The 26,243-nt window shown below is 37.8% G+C and overlaps 1 protein-coding gene across 5 annotated transcripts in view; it reads right to left on the reverse strand.

The window, feature by feature from the left end:
- TDRD3 (tudor domain containing 3) overlaps window positions 1-26,243 on the reverse strand; it is a 230,561-nt gene that overhangs the window by 56,157 nt on the left and 148,161 nt on the right. For all 5 annotated transcript variants that reach the window (XM_042254613.1, XM_015098037.3, XM_060394024.1 and 2 more), the window contains one exon: window positions 8,837-9,687. In XM_042254613.1, coding sequence (XP_042110547.1) covers window positions 8,837-9,687 — 851 coding nt within the window. The remainder of the gene's footprint in view (window positions 1-8,836; window positions 9,688-26,243) is intronic.

Consider the following 26,243-nt stretch of genomic DNA (forward strand, 5'->3'; position numbering starts at 1 on the left):
ATATTCACATACTAATGGGTGCAAAAAGAACTAGTGTTCTTCAACGTCTCCTTGTTAGCCACTGAAGCCCTTTGACATTAGGAAAACAGTTCTTATGTACTAATTAGAGTGTATAAGTATGAAGTAATTTATTTAAAAAACAGAAATACATGTCAAAGAAAAATCCTCAAAGGCTCGTTGTCATTGCTATAGTCATACAGGCAGCTGTGGTGAAGCAGAGTTCCCAGGCAGGAAGTAAGCACACTACTTATATCTAGGATTTATAGGATTTAAGACACTGTAAGACCAAACCCTTTTATTTCTTCAGTTTATCCAGTATTACTTGGCTCTGGGAACCAATGCACACAGTCACCAGGAACTGAATTCACATAACAACTTCAATTTTTAATTTATCTGTTAAGGCAACTTGGAGTAGATCAACTGATTGGAGTATTCCCTTCACTACAGATCAACCCATTTAGGACTCTAATTATAGGTATGAATGTTGCTTAATGAACATGAAATAGCAACAAAAAACTCTTAAAATTCTTATTTACTCTCAAGGAAAGTTTTTTTTCAAACAAGGGAGTTGGATGCTCTTGTAACAGTCTACTCTGACAGTGACTCAGTGTAACAGGACCCTACAAGACCTTCCCAGGACAGACGCTCCTTCTCCCCCAGGTCCTCCATCTGCTGCTTGTCTACAGAAAAGCTTAACCAAGGAATAAATGTAATAAATGAAAAAACGTGGAAACAAAGGAAAACAGTCAAGCAAGACAAAATAATAGTTTAGCCATTAAGCAAAGTTAAGGACCTTCAGTTTCTCCTCAAGAGCTACAGATACATATTCTGAGTTAAATCCTTTGACTGTTTTGCAGATACAGAAACCCCCACTAGACAGAAGAAGTTAACCACATGATGACCAGATTGTAGTTATGACATAAGCTCTTCCATCTTACACAATTTCAAGAACTGGCCTCAAGGAAATGGGAACAATACTTGTACTTAAAACAACTATATGATGCTGATCAGATCACTACATGACTAATTTCAAGATGATTTTTGGAGCTGTTCTGCATGTAGCTCCCCTCCACCAACCCTTCCATCTACCTGTAACTCCCTAAATATCTCCTTTAAAAGCTCTTTCCCCTGATTAGCAAAAGGGGGCTGGTTAGGGGAGCTAGTTTTTGGGCCATGAGTCCATCTTCTTCCCAGAACAGCACCAGTTTCGTCAACAAAGCCATCTTCCCTTTTACCCAACACAAAAATTGGCTTTCAAGCAACAAGTAGCCAAGCCTGAGTTCAATAACCTTCATGGGTTCACCAAAATGAAAAAATGCTGAAGGCAACAAAAATTCTTATTCTTGATAACCTTCGAAATTAGCAGTTACTGTGGGTGTACCAAGAAAGAATCTGCTTTTACTAGTGTGTGTGTGTGTTTGCCAAGTCACCTCAGTTGTGTCTGACTCTTTGTGATCCTATGGACTGCAGCCTGCCACACTCCTCTGTTCATGGGATTCCCCAGGCGAGAATAATGGAGTGGATTGCCATACCCTCCTCCAAGGGATCTTCCTGACCCAGGGATCTAACCTGCATCCTTTACACTTCCTGCATTGGCAGGCAGGTTCTTTACCACTAGCACCATCTGGGAAGCCCAACTAACTAGTATACGCCATACTATTAAAGTTACTAAATTAATCATGGTATTTCTTTTCCAGATCTGGATGCAAGAAGATTAGAGATACCATGCCAGAATTTTTCCTTATCTTAGAGATCTAGTTATATATCCACATCTCTCCTTTCCTCCTTTATTTCTTAGCCTTACACTTCCATGTTCTGTAAAGTGCTGTATTTCTTGAATACTTCAACTATAAGCTTTTTAAACAATTATGTCAGTTAAGTTCAACAATGACAAACAATCATAATATATAACCTAGAAAAACAACTTGACATCCTTTTAGGAACTTACTAAAGATAACCTGTGTAAAAAATGACTTCTACATAACATGGAAAGTAAAGGTGTAGTGATATGGCATTTGATATAGCTAGGAGTGCGGGAAAAGCTTCCCGGGGCAAATGACAAAGGGTATACTCTTCAAGGATGAAGAGTATTTAGCCAAGCTAACGACTGGGAAAGGTGTTCCAGTAAAAGTTACAGAAACAAAACATGAAGAAGAGTATGAAGTGAAGTGAAGTGAAGTCACACAGTTGTGTCCGACTCTTTGCAACTCCATGGGTTGTAGCCCACCAGGCTCCTCAGTCCATGGGATTTTCCAGGCATGAATACTGGAGTGGGTTGCCATTTCCTTCTCCAGGAGATCTTCCTGACCCAGGGATTGAACCTGGGACTCCTGCATTGTGGGCAGCCGCTTTACCGTCTGAGTATAAAGAAAGTGAAGTCGCTCAGTCGTGTCTGATTCTTTGCAACCCCGTAGACTGTAGCCTACCATGCTCCTCTGTCCATGGAATTTTCCAGGCAAAAGTACTGGAGTGGGTTGCCATTTCCTTCTCCAACCGTCTGAGTATAGGATATAACAAATAGTTTTAAATTAATTATGGCATGATATAAGGAGGGTTGCCAATAAGACAAGACAGTAAGGGTCAGTGGATAGAGGCTCTATAGGCATGCTAGACTACAAGTGAAATATTTTAACTAGGAAGAATGACAAGATGACAGTGACGGCAGTCCAGTGACGATTTTAAGAGGAGTAAGACTTAAGGCAAGGAGACCACTTTAAAGGTTTGTCCTAGTTGATAAGGCTGAAAGAGCTGAACTAGTCATGGCAGATGTACAGGGAGAATGCTCAGTCTTTCTATGAAAGTAAAGCTTGAGAGAAGGCAAGATATCACGAGGAATGTTTTAAATGATACTAACTGATTGCTTCCAAAACATCATTTATAATGCAGTTAAGATTATGGTTTCTTAATGACAGTTATAGATAATGCTTTTCTTAAGCCTTTACCCTAGTCTCTGGCTACAAAATTGGAAAGTTGCCTGTTCTTGATAAGACACTGATAAGTTATCTCTTAAATTAGGTGGTTTTATAAGATAACTAATGCCGTCTCTTTCACAGAGTATTATTTATCTTATTTGCTTAACGGTGTATCTATACAGAGCCTACAATCCTTCACTCTAAACTGAAAAACATCCACATAAAATCAAAGCAGTCCCCTTAGGAGATCATTCAATTATTCCAACAATCCTCTAAAAGCTAAAAATATTTTGGGAAATATTAGGCACCACCTTTCAGAAGCTATATGAGATTATTTAGAGTATATTCAGTAGAGACAATATATGAATTTAGTATTATTGATTTTCTGAGAAAATTACAGTTGAAAGTAAAGCTTTAATAACAATCTGATCAGGTATTTGAAGATACTCCGTTCATAGCACAGGCAAAACTATCTGATGTATCCCAAGCACCTAACACATAGCAGCTACTCAATTATGGTTTGTTGACTACTCAATATTTGTTGAAGAACTTGTCTAAGTTTAAATATCTTAGGACTGTCATTATTCTCTGTTGCTTTGTTTCTGGTCATTCATATTCTCTCTATATGTTTAACATGCCTCATAATTTTTTTTAGGATGCCAGACATTCTATCAATAGGTGAAATACCATGAAGAGGTTCTAAAAAATATTACTTTCCCTCAAAGAGGATTATATTTTGGGAAGCTGGCAGACAGAGTACAAGTAGATACCCTTGATGATGTGCAGGGATGATTTTAGGCTTTCTACTGGCTTGCTTGTATTTTGCACTTAGTACAAGGACACGATCCTTACAGGATTTCAGTGGAAAGCTTGTGTCTTTTTATCAAGCCTTTCAAACATTATTGGACTTGAACTCAAATTATTCACTTCCTCTGTTTTTCAGGGTCACCAATTCCACATTGTTCAATGCAAAAAATAATTTTTGCCACCTTCATCTTTACCATTCACAGAAGCATCTTATAGAAGTGACAGAAAGACAAAGTCAAAGTTTCTCAGTCGTGTCCAACTCTGTGAATCTCATGGACTATACATATACATGTAGTCATGGAATTCTGTAGGCCAGAATACTGGAGTGGGCAACATTTCCCTTCTCCAGGGGATCTTCCCAACCCAGGGTCGAACCCAGGTCTCCTGCATTGCAGGTGGATTCTTTACCAACTGAGATATCAGGGAAGTCCCCTACAAAAGTGAACCCTCAAAGGTAGACAATGTTAGCTCTATAAACTAACTCTAATTTTCAACTACTTCTTGGTTCTACCTTAATGGAGAAATGCCAAAGCATAAGTAATTCCTGCACTAGCTAAATCAAACAGTTCTTATGTTTGGGAAAGTGAGTGGTCTCAGCTGCAAGAGTGAGTCCAGATAGTGATGAACACCTGCACTTGCTTTCCAAGTCTCCATAAAAGCCAAGGAGTAGCCATGTAAAACAGTTCCAACCAATAAGATTATCTGTTGGTATTTCTGGGAAGGCTTTTACTTTTCTTGAAAAAAAGAAAAGACACAGTTAGTGCACTCTCTTCCTCTCCTTTCAGCCTTGAATAAAAACTTGACAGCAGAGAAGCTGCTACTAGCCACATTCACACAAAAACCTTAAAAGACTATGCCATCTAGTTGTACCTGGACCCCTTCTTGCTGCTAGCATTAGGTAACACCTAACACCCTGTTCGTTTCCAAGGCAAACCAATATCACAGGAATCCAAGCCTATGTCCCAACCAGCAATGCTGAAGAAGCTGAACGGTTCTATGAAGGCCTACAAGATCTTTCAGATCTAATACCCCAAAAAGATGTCCTCTTCATCATAGGGGACTGGAATGCAAAAGTAGGAAGTCAGGAAACACCTGGAGTAACAGGCAAATTTGGCCATGGAGTACAGAATGAAGCAGAGCAAAGGGTAATAAGAGTTTTTCCAAGAGAACGCACTGGTCATAACAAACACTCTCTTCCAACAACACAAGAGAAGTCTCTACACGTGGAAATCACCAGATGGCCAACACCGAAATCCGACTGACTATATTCTTTGTAGCCAAAGATGGAGAAGCTCTATACAGTCAGTAAAAACAAGACCGGGAGCTGATTGTGGCTCAGATCAGGAACTCCTTATTGCCAAATTGAGACTTAAATTGAAGAAAAGGGGGAAAACCATTAGACCATTCAGGTATGACCTAAATCAAATTCCTTATGATTATACAGTGGAAATGAGAAATAGATTTAAGGGACTAGATCTGATAGAAGGAGTGCCTGATAAACTATGGACGGAGGTTCGTGACATTGTACAGGAGACAGGGATCAAGACCATCCCCATGGAAAAGAAATGCAAAAAAGCAAAATGGCTGTCTGGGGAGGCCTTACAATAGCTGTGAAAAGAAGAGAAGTGAAAAGCCAAGGAGAAAAGGAAAGATATAAGCATCTGAATGCAGAGTTCCAAAGAATAGCAAGGAGAGATAAGAAAGCCTTCCTCAGTGATCAATGCAAAGAAATAGAGGAAAACAACAGAATGGGAAAGACTAGAGATCTCTACAAGAAAATTAGAGATACCAAAGGAACATTTCATGCAAAGATGGGCTTGATAAAGGACAGAAATGGTATGCACCTAACAGAAGCAGTAAGATATTAAGAAGAGGTGGCAAGTATACACAGAAGAACTGTACAAAAGAGAGCTTCATGACCAAGATAATCACGATGGTGTAATCATTCACCTAGAGCCAAACATCGTGGAATGCGAAGTCAAGCAGGCCTTAGAAAGCATCACTACGAACAAAGCTAGTGGAGGTGATGGGATTCCAGTTGAGCTATTTCAAATCCAGAAAGATGATGGTGTGAAAGTGCTGCCCTCAATATGCCAGCAAATTTGGAAAATTCAGCAGTGGCCACAGGATTGGAAAATGTCAGTTTTCATTCCAATCCCAAAGAAAGGCAATCCCAAAGAATGCTCAGACTACCGCACAATTGTACTCATCTCACATGCTAATAAAGCTATCCTCAAAATTCTCCAAGCCAGGCTTCAGCACTACATGAACCGTGAACATCCAGGTGTTCAAGCTGGTTTTAGAAAAGGCAGAGGAACCAGAGATAAAACTGACAACATCTGCTGGATCATGAAAAGAGCAAGAGAATTCCAGAGAAACATCTATTTCTGCTTTATTGACTATGCCAAAGCCTTGACTGTGTGGATCACAATAAACTGTGGAAAATTCTGAAAGAGAAGGAAATATCGGACCACCTGACCTGTCTCTTGAGAAACCTGTATGCAGGTCTGGAAGCAACATTTAGAACTAGATGTGGAAAAACAGACTGGTTCCAAATAGGAAAAGGAATAGTCAAGGCTGTATTTTGTCACCCTGCTTATTTAACGTCTATGCAGAGGACATCATGAGAAATGCCGGGCTGGAAGAAGCACAAGCTGGAATCAAGATTGCTGGGAGAAATATCAATAACCTCAGATATGCAGATGACACCCTTATGGCAGAAACTGAAGAGGAACTAAAAGCCTCTTGATGAAAATAAAAGCGGAGAGTGAAAAAGTTGGCTTAAAGCTCAACATTCAGAAAACGAAGATCATGGCATCTGGTCCCATCACTTCATGGGAAATAGGTGGGGAAACAGTGGCAGACTTTATGTTTTGGGGCTTCAATATCACTGCAGATGGTGGCTGCAGCCATGAAATTAAAAGACGCTTACTCCTTGGAAGAAAAGTTATGACCAACCTAGATAGCATATTGAAAAGCAGAGATATTACTTTGCCAACAAAGGTCTGTCTCTTCAAGGCTATGGTTTTTCCAGTGGTCATGTATGGATAAGAGCGTTGGACTGTGAAGAAAGCTGAGCGCCGCAGAATTGATGCGTTTTAACTGTGGTGTTGGAGAAGACTCTTGAGAGTCCCTTGGACTGCAAGGAGATCCAACCAGTCCATTGTGAAGGAGATCAGCCCTGGGATTTCTTTGGAAGGAATGATGCTAAAGCTGAAACTCCAGTACTTTGGCTACCTCATACGAAGAGTTGGCTCATTGGAAAAGACCCTGATGCTGGGAAGGATTGGGGGCAGGAGGAGAAGGGGACGACCAAGGATGAGATGGCTGGATGGCATCACTGACTCGATGGACGTGAGTCTGAGTGAACTCTGGGAGTTGGTGATGGACAGGGAGGCCTGGCATGCTGCGATTCATGGTGTCGCAAAGAGTCGAACACGACTGAGTGACTGAACTGTACTGAACTGAACACCCTCTTTATTCCTCATCATTCATTGAACACAATGGGGCCTGTTTCCTGATCCTAAGCCATACAGCATCTCTTAAAACATCCTACCACACTTCCTAGCCTAAATTTCATTCCTTGAAATCTTCAGGTAACATTATCTCCACTATTCCTTCCAGTCACACATATGGGCACAGCCATCTCAACTGAAAGTACTCTATACATAAAATATTTGTTACAAATATATTTTTCACTTGATCTTCACATTCACCTAGGTCCTTCACAATAGTTTTCCTAGTACGACTACCTCTGGTTTTTATTACCTTGCTAATATCTCCAGCTGACTCATTGGAAGAGTCCCTGATGCTGGGAAAGATTGAGGACAGAAAGGTTAGAGGCTGTCAGAGGACGAGATGGCTGGATGGCATCACCGATGCAATGGACATGAAGTGGGGCAAACTTCAGGAGACGGTGTGGGACAGGGGGTCTGGAGGGCTACAGTCCATGGGGTCGCAAAGAGTGGGACATGACTGGGTGACTGAACAACAACAATATCTCCAGTGCCCTAACCACTCAAGTTTTTTTCCTATGCAAGTGCCTCCTGGGACTGTGAGAGGAAGAGGGCAATAGAGAAAAACTAGAGAGATATGGTCTTGTCTTCAAGGGACTTAAAATCATGGCAGGGGAAACAGTTATCAATATAGGAACCAAAAACAAAAATACTTACAAACTGTGATAAGCTTTAGAAAGTGAACAAGGCACTGATTGAGACAGACAATAATGTAGAAAGGAGGAGGGTGCAGACAAAAAAGGCTTCCTCTAGGAAGTCTCTGAGCCAAGTCTTCAAGGATCAGAAGAGCAGTTAGTGGAGGAGCATGCTGGGCAGAAATGGAGACACAAACAAAGTCCCTCCTGTCTGGGGGCCCTCTGGCCTCTTCCTTTCCTGTTCTCACTGTGTCGGTCTTCTTCCTTTTTCAGGCTCTTTTATCTGATTCACTGTATTCCTTCTCAATCTCATCTTGTATCTTTCCATTTCCATTCCCCACCCCCACTTTTCCTTTTAGCCAGTATATAATGTAGAACACAAGGCTGTTTAAATTATTGGTTTAATAACTCTTAAATTATTTATTGTTAGCTAAATAATTAACCTTCCTCCTCATAATGTTTTTAAAGTAGGTTAATTATGTATATTATCTTTAAGTTAAATGACATCTGCAGAACTTAACTGTGTGCCATTCAACTGATTTGCTTCCTTATGAATCAGTACAATTTTATTAGAAAGAAAAGCAAATATTAAGTAAAATAAATAAAATTATTTATTTTATTAAATTATTCATTTTATTAAGTAAAATAAATAAAAGTAAATATTAAGCTCAGTAGATGATAACTAAAGTAACTTGTCAACCTCATTTATTCACTTTTACAATACTTTTCTGATATGCAAGTGAAAATCAAACCTAACAACCAAGTTATGGAACTCCTAAGCATCCATAAAAAATATTAAATATTTTGCTCTTCCTTTGATAAGTTACATATGCATACATCTGTTCAAAGACTATAAACAAGTACAACCAGAGACTGAAACCCTGTCCCAAAGCCATGGTGTTCTACGGTCTCACTAGACTGTTACATTCAGTAATATTAGTATTTAATAACTTTACAGCATGCATACCTTGTTGTCTTCCCAATAAAGTGCTAAACATTCATCTCCAGATTTCCACAGTTTTGCATACTCCATAGGAATAGATGATTCTAGTACTTTTTCGGGTTTAATTGGCCCAGATCTTCTTTTGGGACCACTACTGTAAAATATTTTATCATCATAGGATGAAGCCGTGATGGGTCCTGCTGGCTTAATAGGTCCCACTCGCCTTCCCTTCAGTGGCATTTCTGTCTCTCCATTTGGAACACCAATGAAACTATTCGTTCGGACAGGATTCTGGTGTTCAGTATTCATATTAAAATGTTTTTCAATTTTTACACCACTAAAAGCTTCATTATTTACTGTTCGTGGCTTCCTGTCATAAAAATGATCCGAATTTGCTGTTTGGTTTTCTCTTTTCCCACGTTTGTGATTATTATAATCTATGGATTCTTGAGGAAAAGGATTTTCTTTTGCCTCTGCATAGGATGGACCTTTTCCTGATCGGCTTTGCATACAGTTATCCCTTTTTGTAAATACAGCATCACTGTGTGGGGAACTTAAAAGGTAAGAAGTATCTTTAGTTCTATCGTATCTAGAATATGATCTATCACATTTGATTCTCTCTTCAGCCCATACTTCAGATCCTGAAGAAGTACTTGGTCTTTCAGAACCTCTGTTTCTAGGTAATCCACTGCCTTCTAAAACTGCCTTTGAATTTTGGGTGTCTCTTTGAAAACGAGGAGGTTTTTCATTTCTTGGCTGTCTGGTATCATTTCGAGGAAGATATCGTGGTTGATTATTATCTTTTACTCCATTTTGCTCAGTATTTGACATTCTGTTTTGTCCTTGATGAAGCTGCTGCGGCTGTGATTTAGGTTCTGAAAAGTAAAAGTAATCATATGCATATTAAAATGAAGACTGCATTAATACTTAATTATCAAACTACTCATTTAACATCTTCCCACCTCATTATCTTAATCTCTCTTTGCTTGGTTAGACTCTTATGTTTCTAATGTACAGTTTGCCTGGTTAGCCACATTAGTGAAGTAAAGCAATGATATGAACCATGAAAAAATGGTGGATATTCAAAAGCAAGTTGTCTTTGTTACTGAATATTTGCATTGTTATGGCTATCTATACATGCTGCTCTGGTAATTCATTTCCCAAGACTGGTGAAACAGAACTACAAACTTAAACCACAGAAACTGCTATGAAACTGTACAAGTATACCTCTAGCTCAGTTCTTTTCTGAGTCCCCACCTCATTTTAAATGTATCAATCACTGTCAGTCAAGTTCTAGTCTTAGCAAAAAAAAAAACAAAAATTTCTCAGTTCTTTCTGGATCTGGAATTGCTAAGTATTTGGATTACAATTAGATATCTATTTATAAACTTTCCCTGGTGAAGGACAGGGAAGCCTGGTGTGCTACAGTCCACGTGATGCAAAGAGGCAGACACAACTGAGTGAATAATAACATAAACCTATCAAAGAACAGGTACTACTTGGAAATACAGGGGCAAAAGTGTCAAAATCTGATTAAGCAAAATAGCACAGAAAATGTCCAACCAAAAATCAAATCAGTAACATGGCATATATACATATACCTCACAGATAATCTGATGGTTATATTTCACATAATGATCTTTATTCTCCTTCGATTTGTTCTGTGTCACTTACTCTTTCTTCCTCCACTGTTTCTCATAGCATGTCTATAACAAATTACAATCAAGTTGACTGGTCCTGGTGTACACATCTTGTTTCTCTTGCCAAACACTATAATCAGTATGAACATTAGGATTATTCTTACATTTTACCAAGGTCACAATACTTCTTAATAGGGATACTACTAAATTCCAGGTGAGAATGCTTCCTGTATCTGCAAGTAAATTAACTTATTTGACCTCTAGCTACTAAATGCCAAAGCATTCTCCCTTAGCACTCCTAGTCACTGTGACTACCTAAATTGTCTCCATACATTTCCAAAGACCCACTGGAGGAGAAAAGGTACCAAGTAAAATGTTTAGATCAGCAGAAATAAAGAGACGATCTTTAAAAAGGTCCCAAGCGACAAAGCAACTCAAGACTAAAGATCAAGGCTCAAAATGAAAAGAAACTTCTCAGCAGAGCCACTGGAAGCTAGAAAGTTATCTAATAGACTTTTAAATCTCTTTGAAATTAAAGGAAAATTATTTTCTAAGTACAATTCTACATTTACCCTAACCACCCAATGATCGTGACAAAGAACAGGTTTTTCAAATATGTAAGATCTCAAATACTAGCCAAGACCATCAACAGAGATACTTTTACAAAATCACTTTTTCCCAAGATCTGCTTTACCAATCAGAGAAGGCACTGGCACCCCACTCCAGTACTCTTGCCTGGAAAATCCCATGGGTGGAGGAGCCTGGTAGGCTCCAATCCATGGGGTCGCAAAGAGTTGGACACGACTGAGTGACTTCATTTTCACATTTCACTTTCATGCGTTGGAGAAGGACATGGCAACCCACTCCAGTGTTCTTGCCTGGAGAATCCCAGGGACGAGGAGCCTGGTAGGCTGCCATCTATGGGGCCACACAGAGTCAAATACAACTGAAGCAATTTAGCAGCCGCAGCAACAGCTTTACCAATATAACACACACAAAATAATGTCTTATTTTAGATCACTGTAGTCAATATTAATTTTCTTTTTCTTTAGAAAGAAGAAAAGTAGACAGAAATGAGCATTTTCAGCAGTAAGCATGTTTTGGCACTTGTTAATATAGGCAGCACCTGCCTCTTGCTGACTATCTGCTATGTGTTAGGTATCCCATACTAGCCCTTTATACACATGATCTATAGTCCCTATAGCTGCCTTAACATACAAGTGTTATAAGGTTTACTTAACAGAAAGATGTAATATATGGTGAATTGAAGAAATTTTTTTACTTTCCAAAGTAAGTCAAATATGAAGGTATTTGCTAACAACAAATTCTGAATAGATATTTGGGAAGTGAAGTGAAGTAGCTCAGTCAAGTCTGACTCTTTGCAACCCCATGGACTGTAGCCTACCAAGCTCCTCCGTCCATGGGATTTCCCATCCAAGAATCCTGGAGTGGGTTTCCATTTCCTTCTCCAGGAGATATTCCTGACCCAGGGATTAAACCCAGGTCTCCCACACTGTAGGGAGACGCTTTACCGTCTGGGCCACCAGGGATATTTAAGATATTGGTGAAGTTAAAGCTTTTTAGATCTCCTGTGTTTAGGGATCAATTTTTCAAAATTATTCCAGGTAGGGACGCCAAAATCTATGATGATCAGGAACAACTTAAGTCATCATGAGAATAACTAAATACCCTGAATCTCAAACGGCAGTCTGAATACACATACAGGATGAAGGTTTCAATTAGCCTTGGTAGGTATGGGAGAATTTGATTACAGCTCCTCTAAAAGAAGAAAATAGGTAAAGATCTACTTAACTGATGATGTACATTACAGAATAAAACAGTAATTTTACTATTAATAAATATACTTCATTTCCATTATTATGCTGAGACAATACAGTGAGAGAAGAATCTATAAAGAAAACTGATTTTAAAATAAGAACTACTCTTAAAAAAGTAAACTCAATGAGGCAGAAGATAAAATTGTGCTTTTAAAAGAACACAGTTTTCATATTCATACAAAATAAAACAACAGTAAGCCAAGGAAGGTCCTTAAAGGTTTCATCACTCCTGTATTTCCTTAAACATTTTATCTTAGACAATTAAGTAATGAAGTCAGAAGTAAATATTTTGAAACTTAACTAACCTATTAAATAAATAATAGAATATACTAAATCACTAAATTGTGGAAAGATGATTTTAAATATAAAAATAGCCCAGAAGTCAAATAGAAAGTGTCTTAATTCAGCGGTTGGAAACTAGTTGCTCTCTGTTGCACTTCAATGAGGAGGCATTGATGATTTCAAACCACCAAAATAGTAACTGATAACACAGGCCAGGTCTACAGTCACTAACTGAAAATACACTGAGACCCTTTTCTGTACAGGAAGGAGAATAAAACGTTTTGCTTTTTTTCTTCTTTTTTTTAATGAACTGAAAGGGAAAGGTGAAAGAAAAGCATAAACAGAAATCAGTAATAATATATATTAAATACAGGAGAAAAAATGGAAAAAGAAAATTAACAAATAAATGACAAAAATTCATCACAAAATAGATAAAATTATAAAAACATCTAAAAGATCAAAGTGATAAAATTTTATATGATAAAATTAATCAAAAATACTACAAGAGTTTCATTTGACTTGTAATAAAATGTTCCTCTTAAATCAGCTCATGAGTTTAAAAATGCAAGTTCACAAAATAATTGATTACAATGTTTTACAGGCCCATATTCTGAAATGCATGGATCATTAAGAATGAATTTATTAATTGTCATAACTTATTTGGGTTTGTACTTTAGAATGTGCTTTATAATTAGATTATTAAATTTAATTAAAATATTAAATTAAAATTAAATTAAAAATATAATTAAAATATTAAGACTTCTTTGCAGAGTATTCATTCTCCAGTTGCAGCTGTACCTGCTTTTTATAGTAGAAAAACAGGTACATTTTGTTTCCCAAGATGAGCCTTCATTTTATTCTGAGACACCTATTTAAAGAAATGGCTTAATTAATATTTCACTATGTACCTGACTCTACTTAAAGGTCTTTTAACTATACTACTTCATATAATTCTCCCAACTACCTTGAAAGGCAATATTATTATCCCCATTTTATAAGTGAATTAACAAAAAGCTGAGTTAACAGCTAGAAAACAGAAGCACCAGAGCTGAACTCAAGTCTAACTGATGAAAAAGACCATAATTTTCTCCCTATGCAAGCTGCCTGCCTAGAGAAACAAAGCAGAGTACAATTGTTAGCTACAATTTCATCACCTACATCTGTTCATTCCTGGTATGATACAGAAGTCACAAAAGTTCTTTCACAATCTCTGATGAACTAAAAATATAAATTTGGATACCAGGAATGCCAAAATTCTGACCTGAAACTAATAACCTCTTTCCATTAATGTAAAACAAAAGGAATACCTATTTATCAGCTAGATATTATTTTTAAAATGTCATAGTACTATGGTAAAACAGATTACCAACTAACGTATATATTAATTCAAGTAGAGTAGTTAAAATTACTGCTGAGTAATATTTCAACATCAATAACCTCAGATATGCAGATGACACCACTCTTATGGCAGAAAGTGAAGAGGAACTAAAAAGTCTCTTGATGAAAGTAAAAGTAGAGAGTGAAAAAGTTGGCTTAAAGCTCAACATTCAGAAAACAAAGATCATGGCATCTGGTACCATCACTTCACGGGAAATAGATGGGGAAACAGTGGAAACAGTGTCAGACTTTATTTTTTTGGGCTCCAAAATCACTGCAACCATGAAATTAAAAGACTTTTACTCCTTGGAAGAAAAGTTATGATCAACCTAGACAGCATATTCAAAAGCAGAGACATTACTTTGCCAACAAAGGTCCGTCTAGTCAAGGCTATGGTTTTTCCTGTGGTCATGTATGGATGTGAGAGTTGGACTGTGAAAAGAGCTGAGCGCTGAAGAACTGATGCTTTTGAACTGTGGTGTTGGAGAAGACTCTTGAGAGTCCCTTGGACTGCAAGGAGATCCAACCAGTCCATTCTGAAGGAGATCAGCCCTGGGATTTCTTTGGAGGAAATGATGCTAAAGCTGAAACTCCAGTACTTTGGCCACCTCATGTGAAGAGCTGACTCATTGGAAAAGACCCTGATGCTGGGAGGGATTGGAGGCAGGAGGAAAAAAGGACGACAGAGGATGAGATGGCTGATGGCATCACGGACTCGATGGACATGAGTCTGAGTGATCTCCGGGAGTTGGTGATGGACAGGGAGGCCTGGCGTGCTGCGATTCATGGGGTTGCAAAGAGTTGGACACAAATGAGCAACTGAACTGAACTGAACTGAATCTTTCAACAAATAAAGCAAAATAAAAAGAAATCATCAAAGATATTTGTTACAAAAAGATGGTATTGACTGATCAGTACATGAATTCACATTAAAACAGAAGCATAACACTTCCTAATACTTCTATGTCTATATACAGACCAAATTTGGAGAAGGAAATGGCAACCCACTCCAGTGTTCTTGCCTGGAGAATCCCAGGGATGGGGAAGCCTGGTGGACTGCCGTCTGTGGGGTCGCACAGAGTAGGACATGACTGAAGCGACTTAGCAGCAGCAGCAGCAGCATACAGACCAAATTACATTTTTTTCACATCAAAAATTTCAACTAATTTCCCCAATTATACAAATAACGGCCTTTGTGTTAAATATCTTTACATATTTTTATCTAAATATCTTTAGATACTCTAAATATCTAAAATATCTTTAGATATTCTGTAATGATGACAAAACTCTCTGGCTATAAAAGTTTATCTATCAGCTCAAAATTTATATGCTTTTGTTTCTCTTGTAAAAAATTACTTCCTCTATAAATTTATTCTATATGAATCCTGACTTTGATAACAAAGGTTAAAATAAAGAACTATATCTCATTCTTAGCAGGTACATATAAACACAAGTGGTTATTAAATGATAATGTCCTCCATATAGTAAAAACTAAATGTAGTCTTTTAAAAATATTATGTGATAGGAAGAGATATTGTTCATCACTCCAAGCTTAAAGTGTAACTTTTTCATGCTATATTAAATGTTCTTTTTTACCTCATCCTTCAAAATAATCATTTTAATATACATAGATCATTTATCTATAGGACATCCTTTAGCTTTCTTCTAACCCTACTACTTCGCTGACACTATTTTTGCCAAGATCTCCAATCAGTGATGTGTTGGAGCCAGTCTGAATACTGCATAAAAACTGATTATCAAATTTTCAAAAAATCTGAAATCTGGTTGCAAACTGAAATTAACTTGAAAGTAGCTGCTGATAATTTGAAATTAGCCATAGTGGTATATTTATACCACGGAAATCAGGAAAAGTTAAAAAGTAGAGCATCACTCCCTTGCCTCCCACCTCTTCTCCAGGGTCAGCTGTTAAACATTCACCAGCACACGCACTATTAATGCCGTGTAAACCAATGGACACTTCACATCCTTCTCTCTGCTTCTATTCCTCCTGCTTTTTTGGCAGCTGTTTTCTCAGCTTCTTTCATTGGCTCTTCCCTCTCCATTTGATCTCTAACTTCAATTGCCTGTTTAGCATATCTCCTTGATTTTTAAAAAATATAAAATGTATTTCAAATTTATGGTAAGCCAATTTTCACCAACTTTTTATATATTATCTTTAAAATTTTTCACTGAAGTTATCCTTAAATCCATATGTAAATTTCTATATACTATTAATTATTAAATTCAAATAACTACTAACTTTAATTTAATAAGCAAGATCTTACCTGTGCAGCACTGTGGAATATTTTCACTTCCCACCTGGCAGTTATCTAACACCCTAAACTTCCTGGTTTCCTGCCCTGACAAAAGGATAATGTCAGATGCTATGCTGTCAGAATGCTTGCAAATCTAGGGACCATAATGTCAGATGACAACAGAGACCAGAGCATTTCAAAGAACTCCAACCAATGACCAGGATTTTTGTTTCAGTTATTGGTTCTAGCTTTAATTTCCAATCAACTGTTGACTGTCACTTGTTTAAGCAGTAAGAAATGTTGAGGCTTTGACAAACTGCTAAAAGACCTTCTGAATAAAACTCATCTGTACTTATATGAGATCAGACACAAGAACTACAGACTACAGGATCACGAGTATAGAGTATTCACTGTTAAGGTAACAAGTCCACATGACAGAATTAGAAACAATTAATTCAAGTTAACGGTAAAGCACTATCAGAAAAAGTCAAGGACTGGGAAAGTCATACTGGTGGCTAGGGTCAGAGAGAAAGTGAAAAGTAGTGTGTGGAAAATGACACATTTTGCTAATAGCTTATTACTATTCACATAGCAACCCTTCATTCCTGGGTTCCAAAGAAGCATTCCACCATCAATTTTAATCAATCAATTGCACAGGGAAATGAGGAGGAATGTTGTTTGATGCAATCAGATGTAAACATACATAATATGGGCAATTGTTTCTTGAGGAAATCCTGTACAAGAACATCCAGCCTAACACAAATATATTCTCTCTCTTCATGATCTAGTTTCCTGACTTCCCAACTATTACCATTCTATCACATTTCCTTCCTGTATCCCTACTTTTAAGTCATCAAAATTCAAGCTATAAATGTATTAAGTCAAACTATTTAAACTGAATTGAAACTTGATTACATGAAAATAAAACAAAAAGACACCTACCAACCATTAGAAGACTGAAACTCCATGTGCATTTACCATCGTCCATTAATATTATATCTGCTATCTAATTATTTACATTTGAATATTATGTAGAATTTGAAATTATGCATTACATTAACCAAGATAAATGCCAAGATAAATTCTCACAAAATCCACAGAAAATAAAGAACTGGAACTGCACAAAAACAGTATATGTATTATAGTCTGAATTTTATTCTATCAATAAGAAGACTCAATGGAGTATTTTAAGCAAGAGGGTAATGGGATCAAATTTGTGTTCTGAAAGATCACTGTTTGCTATACGGAAGATGAGATGATAAGTTCTGCAAAGAGTCTGCAAAGAGTCAGTGGAGAACGGAAGAGGGCCCAAAGTAGGATAAGGGAGGAGATGAAGAGACAGTGAGTGGAGGATGCTGTTGCTACTACTGTTAATCAAAATGATGATAATGTGTTGACAGAAAACAATACAATTCTGTAAAGCAATTATTCTTCATTTAAAAAATTAATAAATTTTAAAAAATGCTGATCATGCTGGTGACAGTGGTAGTGGTGTGGCACAGTGACCGTTATGCGGAGGCCTGTGTGTGCCAAACACCGTGCTTAGCACCTGGCAGGCACAATCTAACCTGACCTTCCCAGTAACTGCAAACTGAGGTGGTGCTACTGTTTTCCCATTTCCCAATAAAGAAATAAAGATTTGAGAGATTATATAACTTGCCCAAAGACATACAACTAGCAAATACAAGAGCTGTCAGTTAAGCTAGTGGTAGAATCAGTTGTACATATTTGCCGCACAATCTTTTCAACTCTCTTATTTTGGTAACAGAACTCTGCTTTGAATGATGGGAACTACTGCCTCCTTTTATATATATAATCCAGAATCAATTAAGATGTCTTAGCTGTCCTAAGAAGGTGGCAGATATAGACATTAGAAGACAGCAGGTCTTTTTCTGCCAGATCTTCCAGGTCTAAGGACCATTTGATTGTTTCTGAGATATATTTTTTAATTACCTTTTCATATTATGAATGGAGATTTGACACCAACAACTGTAGTGCTCTTTTATCCAAGTCTCTCTGTACTCCTGTTCCAGCCGCTTCATACACACCAATGCCAAAATTACCAGTGGAACTCAGTTGAGCTTGGTGAATCAATAATTATATGATGAAAGCTATTTATCTTTTTCCAAAAAGAAAAAACATATGCTTGCAAAATTAAGATGAGCTTTTTCACCTGTGTATCTATACGTGTCATTATGCCCTCTTATTCATCCTTATATATGTTGGCCATAGGCTATACTTGGTGCTTTGTGGGCCAGTCTTTGCTACCACATGACATAGTTTGTCAACACAAAATTCAAATACATGGAAAGACTTTCTAGTTATATGAGCCAATATATTACCTTTTTATTATTTGGATTTCTGTGGCTCACAGCTTAAAGCAAACTAGCTTAGAAATTGTTTAGTCGCTAAGTCATGTCCGACACTTTCGCGACCCCATAGACTGTAGGACCATAGCCTGCCAGGCTGTCTCTGTCCATGGAATTTTCCAGGCAAGAATACTGGAGTGGGTTGCCATCTCCTTCTCCAGCAGTTCTTCCTGACCCAGGGATCAAACCCACGTCTCCTGCTTTGACAGGTGGATTCTTTACCAATGAGCCACCTAGGAAGCCCCAACTTAGAAATTAGTGCCAGGAAAAAGTGATACAAGTGACAGAACCTAAAATGTAAAACTTGTTTAGCAAAGGAAGGGTACAGGGTAGTGAAAGTCATTGCATCCCCTAAAAGAAGTTGGCACTCACTCCTCATTGAATGGCTAAACTACAGTCTATCATCTTGGAACTGGAGTACCTAACTAATGAGGCCAATGATTCAGAGGATTTGGTATGAAAATGCCAGGGTGATGAAAGGTGTGGGTTACTTCTTACGGCCTTCAGTAACTCTTATAAGAAAGCAACAGGCGGCAAGCTTGAAAGTAGAAAGGCAAGCTTGAAAGTAGAAAGGCAAGCTTGAAAGTAGATGCAACTAGCTATGAGGTATTCTTCTCAAATTATACCAGTAAGCCTAAAGGACTGAGACTCAGACAATCATGCTTCTTTACAAAAAATATGGAGAAACACAAATAAAACTTGTAACACATATTTAACTTGCAAAATAAGCTACATAAACAAGGAAACAGGGGCGTATAAATTTAAGAAAGTTACCCTGTCCACTTTTCTCACAATGTCCCTTGTTCCTTATTCAGAAAAATTAAGGTTTATTTGGTCTAATTTAAGATGTAGAAAGTTAAAACAGTAAAGTTATTATCTTAAGGCATCCCTTCCCTCTATTTCTGGCCAAGCTAGATATCTTCCATGATAAAAGAAAGAATAACACCTACTTTTTCTGTCCCAAGCTGACACTTAAAATACATATTTCTAGTGTCCATATTTTCAGTGGGCATTACTGTAAATGGTGATTATATACTACTGAAGTAGTATATTGATAAACTTAAAGTATGTAAAGTAGAGAGCTGGCCTGATAATCTGGCCAAGACTATATCTAGTCTACAAAAACCAAAAAAAATTTTAAAGCCTATATATAAAAGCCTTTCCGAATACAAGCCTATCACAAATTGATCAACTTAATATTACCAACTTGATATCAAACTGTTAGAAGTCACAGACATTTCAGTGATTACTCTCATATAACAGTGGAATCTAACCTCATTTTTTTCATAATATTGACAATAATGTCAGGTAGAATTACCTTTGACTCAAAAGGCACAAAAAAAAGTTGATACGGGAAAATCTCTAGGAAAAGCACATGTGATGAACAGCTACAGGCACTACTTATTTTACTGTATTTTGCTTCCTTGTACTTTGCCAATATGCATTTATTACAAATTAAAGATCTGTGACAACTCTGAATTGCTAGATGATGCTTAGCGCTTTTGACTAATAAGGCAACTTTTAATTAAGGTGGGTATATACATTGTTTTTTAGACAGTATTATTGCATACTTCTCTCACATCCATACATGATCACTGGAAAAACTATAGCCTTGAATAGATGGACCTTTGTTGGCAAAGTAATGACTCTGCTTTTTAATATGCTGTCTAGGTTGGTCATAATTTTCCTTCCAAGGAGTAAGCATCTTTTATTTTCATAGCTGCAGTCACCATCTGCAGTGATTCTGGAAACCAAAAAATAAAGTCAGCCATTGTATCCACTGTTTCCCCAGCTATCTGCCATGAAATGATGGGACCAGATACCATGATCTTAGTTTTCTGAATGTTGAGCTTTAAGCCAACTTTTTTGCTCTCCTCTTTCACTTTCATCAAGAGGCTCTTCAGCTCTTTTTCACTTTCTGCTGTGAGGGTGGTGTCATCTGCCTATCTGAGGTTATTGATATTTCTCCCAGCAATCCTGATTCCAGCTTGTGTTTCTTCCAGTCCAGCATTTCTCATGATGTACTCTGCATATAAGTTAAATAAGCAGGGTGACAATATACAGCCCTGACATACTCCTTTTCCTATTTGGAACCAGTCTGTTGTTCCATGTCCAGTTCTCACTGTTCCTTCCTGACCTGCATATAGGTTTCTCAAGAGGCAGGTCAGGTGGTCTGGTATTCCCATCTCTCACCATTTTCCAGTTTACTGTGATCCACACAGTCAAAGGCTATGGCATAGTCAATAAAGCAGAAATAGATGTTTGTCTGGAACTCTCTTGCTCTTGACAGTCCCTTGGACTGCAAGGAGATCCATCCAGTCCATCTTAAAGGAGACCAGTCCTGGGTGTTCACTGGGAAGACTGATGTTGAGGCTAAAACTCCAGTATTTTGGCCACCTGATGCGAAGGGCTGACTCATTAGAAAAGACCCTAATGCTGGCAAAGATTGAGGGCAGGAGGAGAAGGGGACAACAGAGGATGAGATGGTTGGATGGCATCACTGACTCGATCGACATGGGTTTGGGTAGACTCCTGGAGTTGGTGATGGACAGTGAGGCCTGGTGTGCTGTGGTTCAGGTGGTCACAGAGAATCAGACACGACTGAGAAACTGAACTGAACTGAACTGATTGAATACTTAATAGACCACTGTATAAGGTACACATAACTTTTACATGCCCTAGGATTAAAAAAAAAAAAATGTGACTTGCTTTATTCTAGTGGCTTGAACCAAACTCACATCATCTCCAATGCATAACTGTACATCTGATGTAAATTTTTAAAAGTCAGAATAAAGGACTTTATTCTTTTACAGAAAATTATATAATACAATGTGAAAGTAAATGCGTTACTTACCTGCATTAAATCTTTCAGAAACACATTCTTAGAGGATGTATTATTTTTTCCCAACAAACCTAACATATTACACAGAATTTGATATGACATGACAAGTGCACTCAGGCCTGGGCTTATTAAATTAAACACAGCTTCCAGGGATGCCCAATAAACAAAATCCTCAGAGAGCTTAAATGACACAAAACACAGATGCAGGAGAGGTTTGGTGACTCAACTAAATTAAAAACAAACATTGAAATACAGATAAACAAACAAACATACACATCACTGAATCATGATTACTTATAATCAACTTAGGTCTGTAACAGACCCAAATAATGATACTGATGATATGAATGTGAATAAAATAAAAAGCTCATAATTCTTCCCATTAGCCTTCCATAAGGCATTTAACCAATAAAATTTATGTAGACTCTATCCTGAAAAGCTTTCTACATTTTTCTTAGGTGAAGAGTTTCCCATCATGAAAAGTTGATTTTACAATATAAGATTTATGGAACAATGACAAATTTTGAAGGAAACCCAAAGTGGAGATTCAATTTTACAAAAGTAGAAATTTATTCTGAGCTTTATTTTCAGTTAAAAAGAAATATGAAATCATAAACAGAAAAGCAATTCAGTAGTTTGCTTCAACTGTTTGCTTTATTATGAGCCTCAACTCCTCCAGGAACATACCAACAGTATGAGGGTTAACAAGAGAAGGCGTAACAGAAAGATCTCTGAAGGAGACCTGAGGATGACCACACATATTAATCCTGCCACCTTTATTGTAATGGGATTATGTGAAGACACAGCCAAGAGAATACAGGCATACTTCGTTTCACTGCACTTTGCAGATTTTTCATTTTTTAAAGAAGAACTGAAGGTTTGTGGCAACCCTACATTGAGCAAGCCTACTGGTACCAGCAGTGTTGGAGAAGACTCTTGAGAGTCCCTTGGACTGCAAGGAGATCCAACCAGTCCATTCTGAAGGAGATCAGTCCTGGGTGTTCTTTGGAAGGGCTGATGCTAAAGCTGAAACTCCAATACTTTGGCCATCTCATGCGAAGAGTTGACTCATTGGAAAAGACTCTGGTGCTGGGAGGGACTGGGGGCAGGAGGAGAAGGAGACGACAGAGGATGAGATGGCTGGATGGCATCACTGACTCGACAGACATGAGTCTGAGTGAACTCCAGGAGTTGGTGATGGACAGGGAGGCCTGGCATGCTGCAATTCATAGGGTCGCAAAGACTCGGATACGACTGAGCGACTTAACTGAACTGAACTGAACTGGTACCAGCATTTGCTTACTTCCATTCTCTGTGTTGACAAAGGTCTGTATACTCAAAGCTATGGTTTTTCTGGTAGTCATATATGGCTGTGAGAGTTAGATGACAAAGGAGGCTGAGTGCCGAAGAATTGATGCTTTTGAACTGTGGTGTTGGAGAAGACTCTTGAGAGTCCCTTGGACTGCAAAGAGATCAAACCAGTCAATCCTAAAGGAAACCAACCCTGAATATTCATTGGAAGGACTGAGGCTGAAGCTGAAGCTCCAATTCTTTGGTCACCTGATACAAAGAGCTGACTCATTAGAAAAGACCCTGGGAAAGACTGAGGGCAGGAAGAGAAGTGGGCAACGGAGGAAGAGAAGGTTAGATGGCACCATCAATTCAACGGACATGAGTCTGAGCAAACTCTGGGAGATAGTGAAGGACAGGGAAGCCTGGCATGCTGCAGTCTACAGAGTCGAAAAGAGTTGGACACGACTGAGTGATTGAACAACAACAAAATTCTCTGTGCCACACTTTGGAAATTCAGGCACTATTTTGAACTTTTTCATTAGTATTATATTTGTTATAGTGATGTGTGATCCATGATCTTTAATGTTACACTATAACTTACTGAAGGCTGATATGATGGTTAGCATTTTTTAACAATTAAGTATTTTTAATAAAAGTATGTACTTTTCCAGACATAATACTATTGCACACTTAACAGACTGTAGTATAGGATAAGCATCACTTTTAAATGCATTGAGAAACCAAATAATTTTGTGCGACTTGTTTTACTGTGATATTCACTTTCTTGTGGTGGTCTGGAACCAAACCTGAAATATCTTCCAGGTATGCCTGTATGAGACATCTACGAGTATGAGAATCTTTAGTCCATTTATGTATCAATTTATTGTCCAGCTGTTTGTGCTCATGTGCATCATCATCAGTCTCCTCTGATATGTTGTCAACATCACCAAAGAAAGAATTTAAGGGAAGAAGCGCATCTACAGAAAGGGTAAGTTTCTCCGGTCAAACATTTAAAACACTGGAACAACAAACCAAGCTGTATTTTCAAGTTTGTCTGTTTCAAGGATTTCTCAGCCATTCAAAACAACTAGGTAGTTTCATTTCGGAAATAAATCTTTGAAATAAAGACTATAATGTTATTATGGATTACAAAAATGCCAGATCATATATGATTATTGTATTCAGAATACCTCCTGCTAAGACTTTGTATTTTGTTCAGTGTTGCTTACACTAAATAGGTGATAAAAAGGACATCATTTAGACTAAATGATAAAAAAGTTTACACTACATAGATAATAATATTCTTATTAATAATTATTCCTATGATGTTTTATGTTTGGGTCTTCTTTGGTCTCACAAACTAATAGTAAGTTGATTTGGGGTAAGAGCTACATAATCCATTTATTTCCCTGAATTTTCTAAATTTGAAACATTTAATAAATGTTGTATCCCTACCACTTATCAGAGACCAGGTACAAATAAAAATCTAATGAAAATGAATAATTTCTTACAATGCATTCAATTGTAGCCTCACTTCAGTCTCAATCCCATTTTCCACCTTGCCAATGGACAAGTTATTTTTCTGAAAGCACCAAACTTGTTATTCTCATGGGCTCTATATTGGCATTTGGATAAAATAAAAACTCCTTTTATCAACTGGAAATAGTACTGCAATGAACATTGGGGTACATGTGTATTCTTCAATTATGTTTGTCTCAGTAGTAGGATTACTGGGTTCCATGAAAGTTTTATTCCTACTAATAGCTTTTTAAGGAATCTTCATATGGTTCCAAATAGTGGCTGTATAACTAGGACATGCAAGCATGTCCTAGATGTTCACTGAAAGATGAAAGGATAAGGAAGTTGTGGTACATAACATACAATGGAATTTCATTCAGCCATAGAAATGAACACATTTGATTCAGTACCAGCAAGATAGATGAAACTAGAGTATGGAATAGAGGGAAGTCAGAAAAACAAATACCATATCGCTGTTGTTCAGTTGCTCGGTCATGTCCAGCTCTTTGCAACCCCATGGACTGCAGCACACCAGGCTTCCCTGTCCTTCACTATCTCCCAGAGTTTGCTCAGATTCACGTCCACTGAGTCAATGATATCATCCAAACAACTCATCCACTGTTTCCCTCTTGCCTTCAATCTTTCCCAGGGTCTTTTCAAATGAGCTGGCTCTTTGCAACAGGTGGCTAAAGTAATGAGAGGGTAACAGGCAGGAAAGCCAGGGGTCTCCAAACGGAGGAAATAGGCTGCAAGTGTTACACTTTTTTTAATCTCTCTTTTAAGAGGCAGGAGGAAACAAGCTACAAGTGTCAGATATTTTTCCCTTCTCTATACAAATTTAAAAGGAGGTTTCTCTTAAAATTCTGTCTTGCCATGACCACACCCAGTTCCATGTGAACTTGACTTTTCTCAAACCTTGAGCTAACCAATGCATTTTTCTTATGGAAATGTTTTTCTTAAGCTATGCTAATGAACTATGTATTTACCCTAGACTCTGTCTTTCTTCACATCAGTTCTGCTTAAGACTCAGAACCCATAAGGGCTCAACAAACTAGTATCTTTTACTCATACATTGTTCTCCTAATCTATGTTAATGAAACTATATATTTACTTGGAAACCTGCCTTTCTTTAAGATTCATGTCAGTCGTTTTATGGCCTGGGATGACTCAGCTGATGCCAATGTTATCTCAAAACGCACATTGTGGGTGAGGGGCCTGATGCTACTCTGAGTTTTGAAACATCTCCTTTCTCTAGTTAGCAGCTTGCTGATAGGTATAAAACATATTGTTAAAGGCTAGCAGGGCACCACTCTGTCTGCCCCCTTTGGATGTCTATATCAGAAGCTTTCTCTATCTCTTCTACACTTAAATAAACTTTATTACACAAAAGCTATGAGCGAGCAAGCCTTGTCTCTGACCCCGGATTGAATTCCTCTCCTCTGGAGGCCAAGAATCCCGGCGTCTTTAATGGCTCAGCAACAACCTTTCAGTAATGGAGCTGCAGCATCAGCAGCAGCCCTTACAAGGAATATTCAGGGTGGGTTTCTTTAAGATTAACTGGTTTCATCTCCTTGCAGTCCAAAGGACTCTTGAGAGTCTCCTCCAGCAGCACGGTTAGAAAGCATCAATTCTTCATTGCTCAGTCTTGTTTATCGTCCAAACTTTGCATCTGTACATGACTACTGGAAAACCATAGTTTTAACTAGACTGGACTTTGTCAGCAAAGTGATGTCTCTACTTTTTAATATGCTGTTTAGGTCTGTCATAGCTTTTCCTTCAAGGAGCAAGTGTCTTTTATATCATGGTTTCAGTCACCACCCACAGTGATTTTGGAGCCCTAGTAAATAAAGTCTCTTAATGTTTCCATTTTTCCCCATCTATTTCCATGAAGTGATGGGACCAGATACCATGATCTTCGGTTTTTGAATGCTGAGTTTTAAGCCAGCTTTTTCACTCTACTCTTTCACTTTCAAGAGGCTCTTCAGTTCTTCTTCACTTTCTGCCATGAAGGTCGTGT

Source organism: Ovis aries, chromosome 10, assembly GCF_016772045.2.
Source record: "Ovis aries strain OAR_USU_Benz2616 breed Rambouillet chromosome 10, ARS-UI_Ramb_v3.0, whole genome shotgun sequence".
Taxonomy (NCBI): domain Eukaryota; kingdom Metazoa; phylum Chordata; class Mammalia; order Artiodactyla; family Bovidae; genus Ovis; species Ovis aries.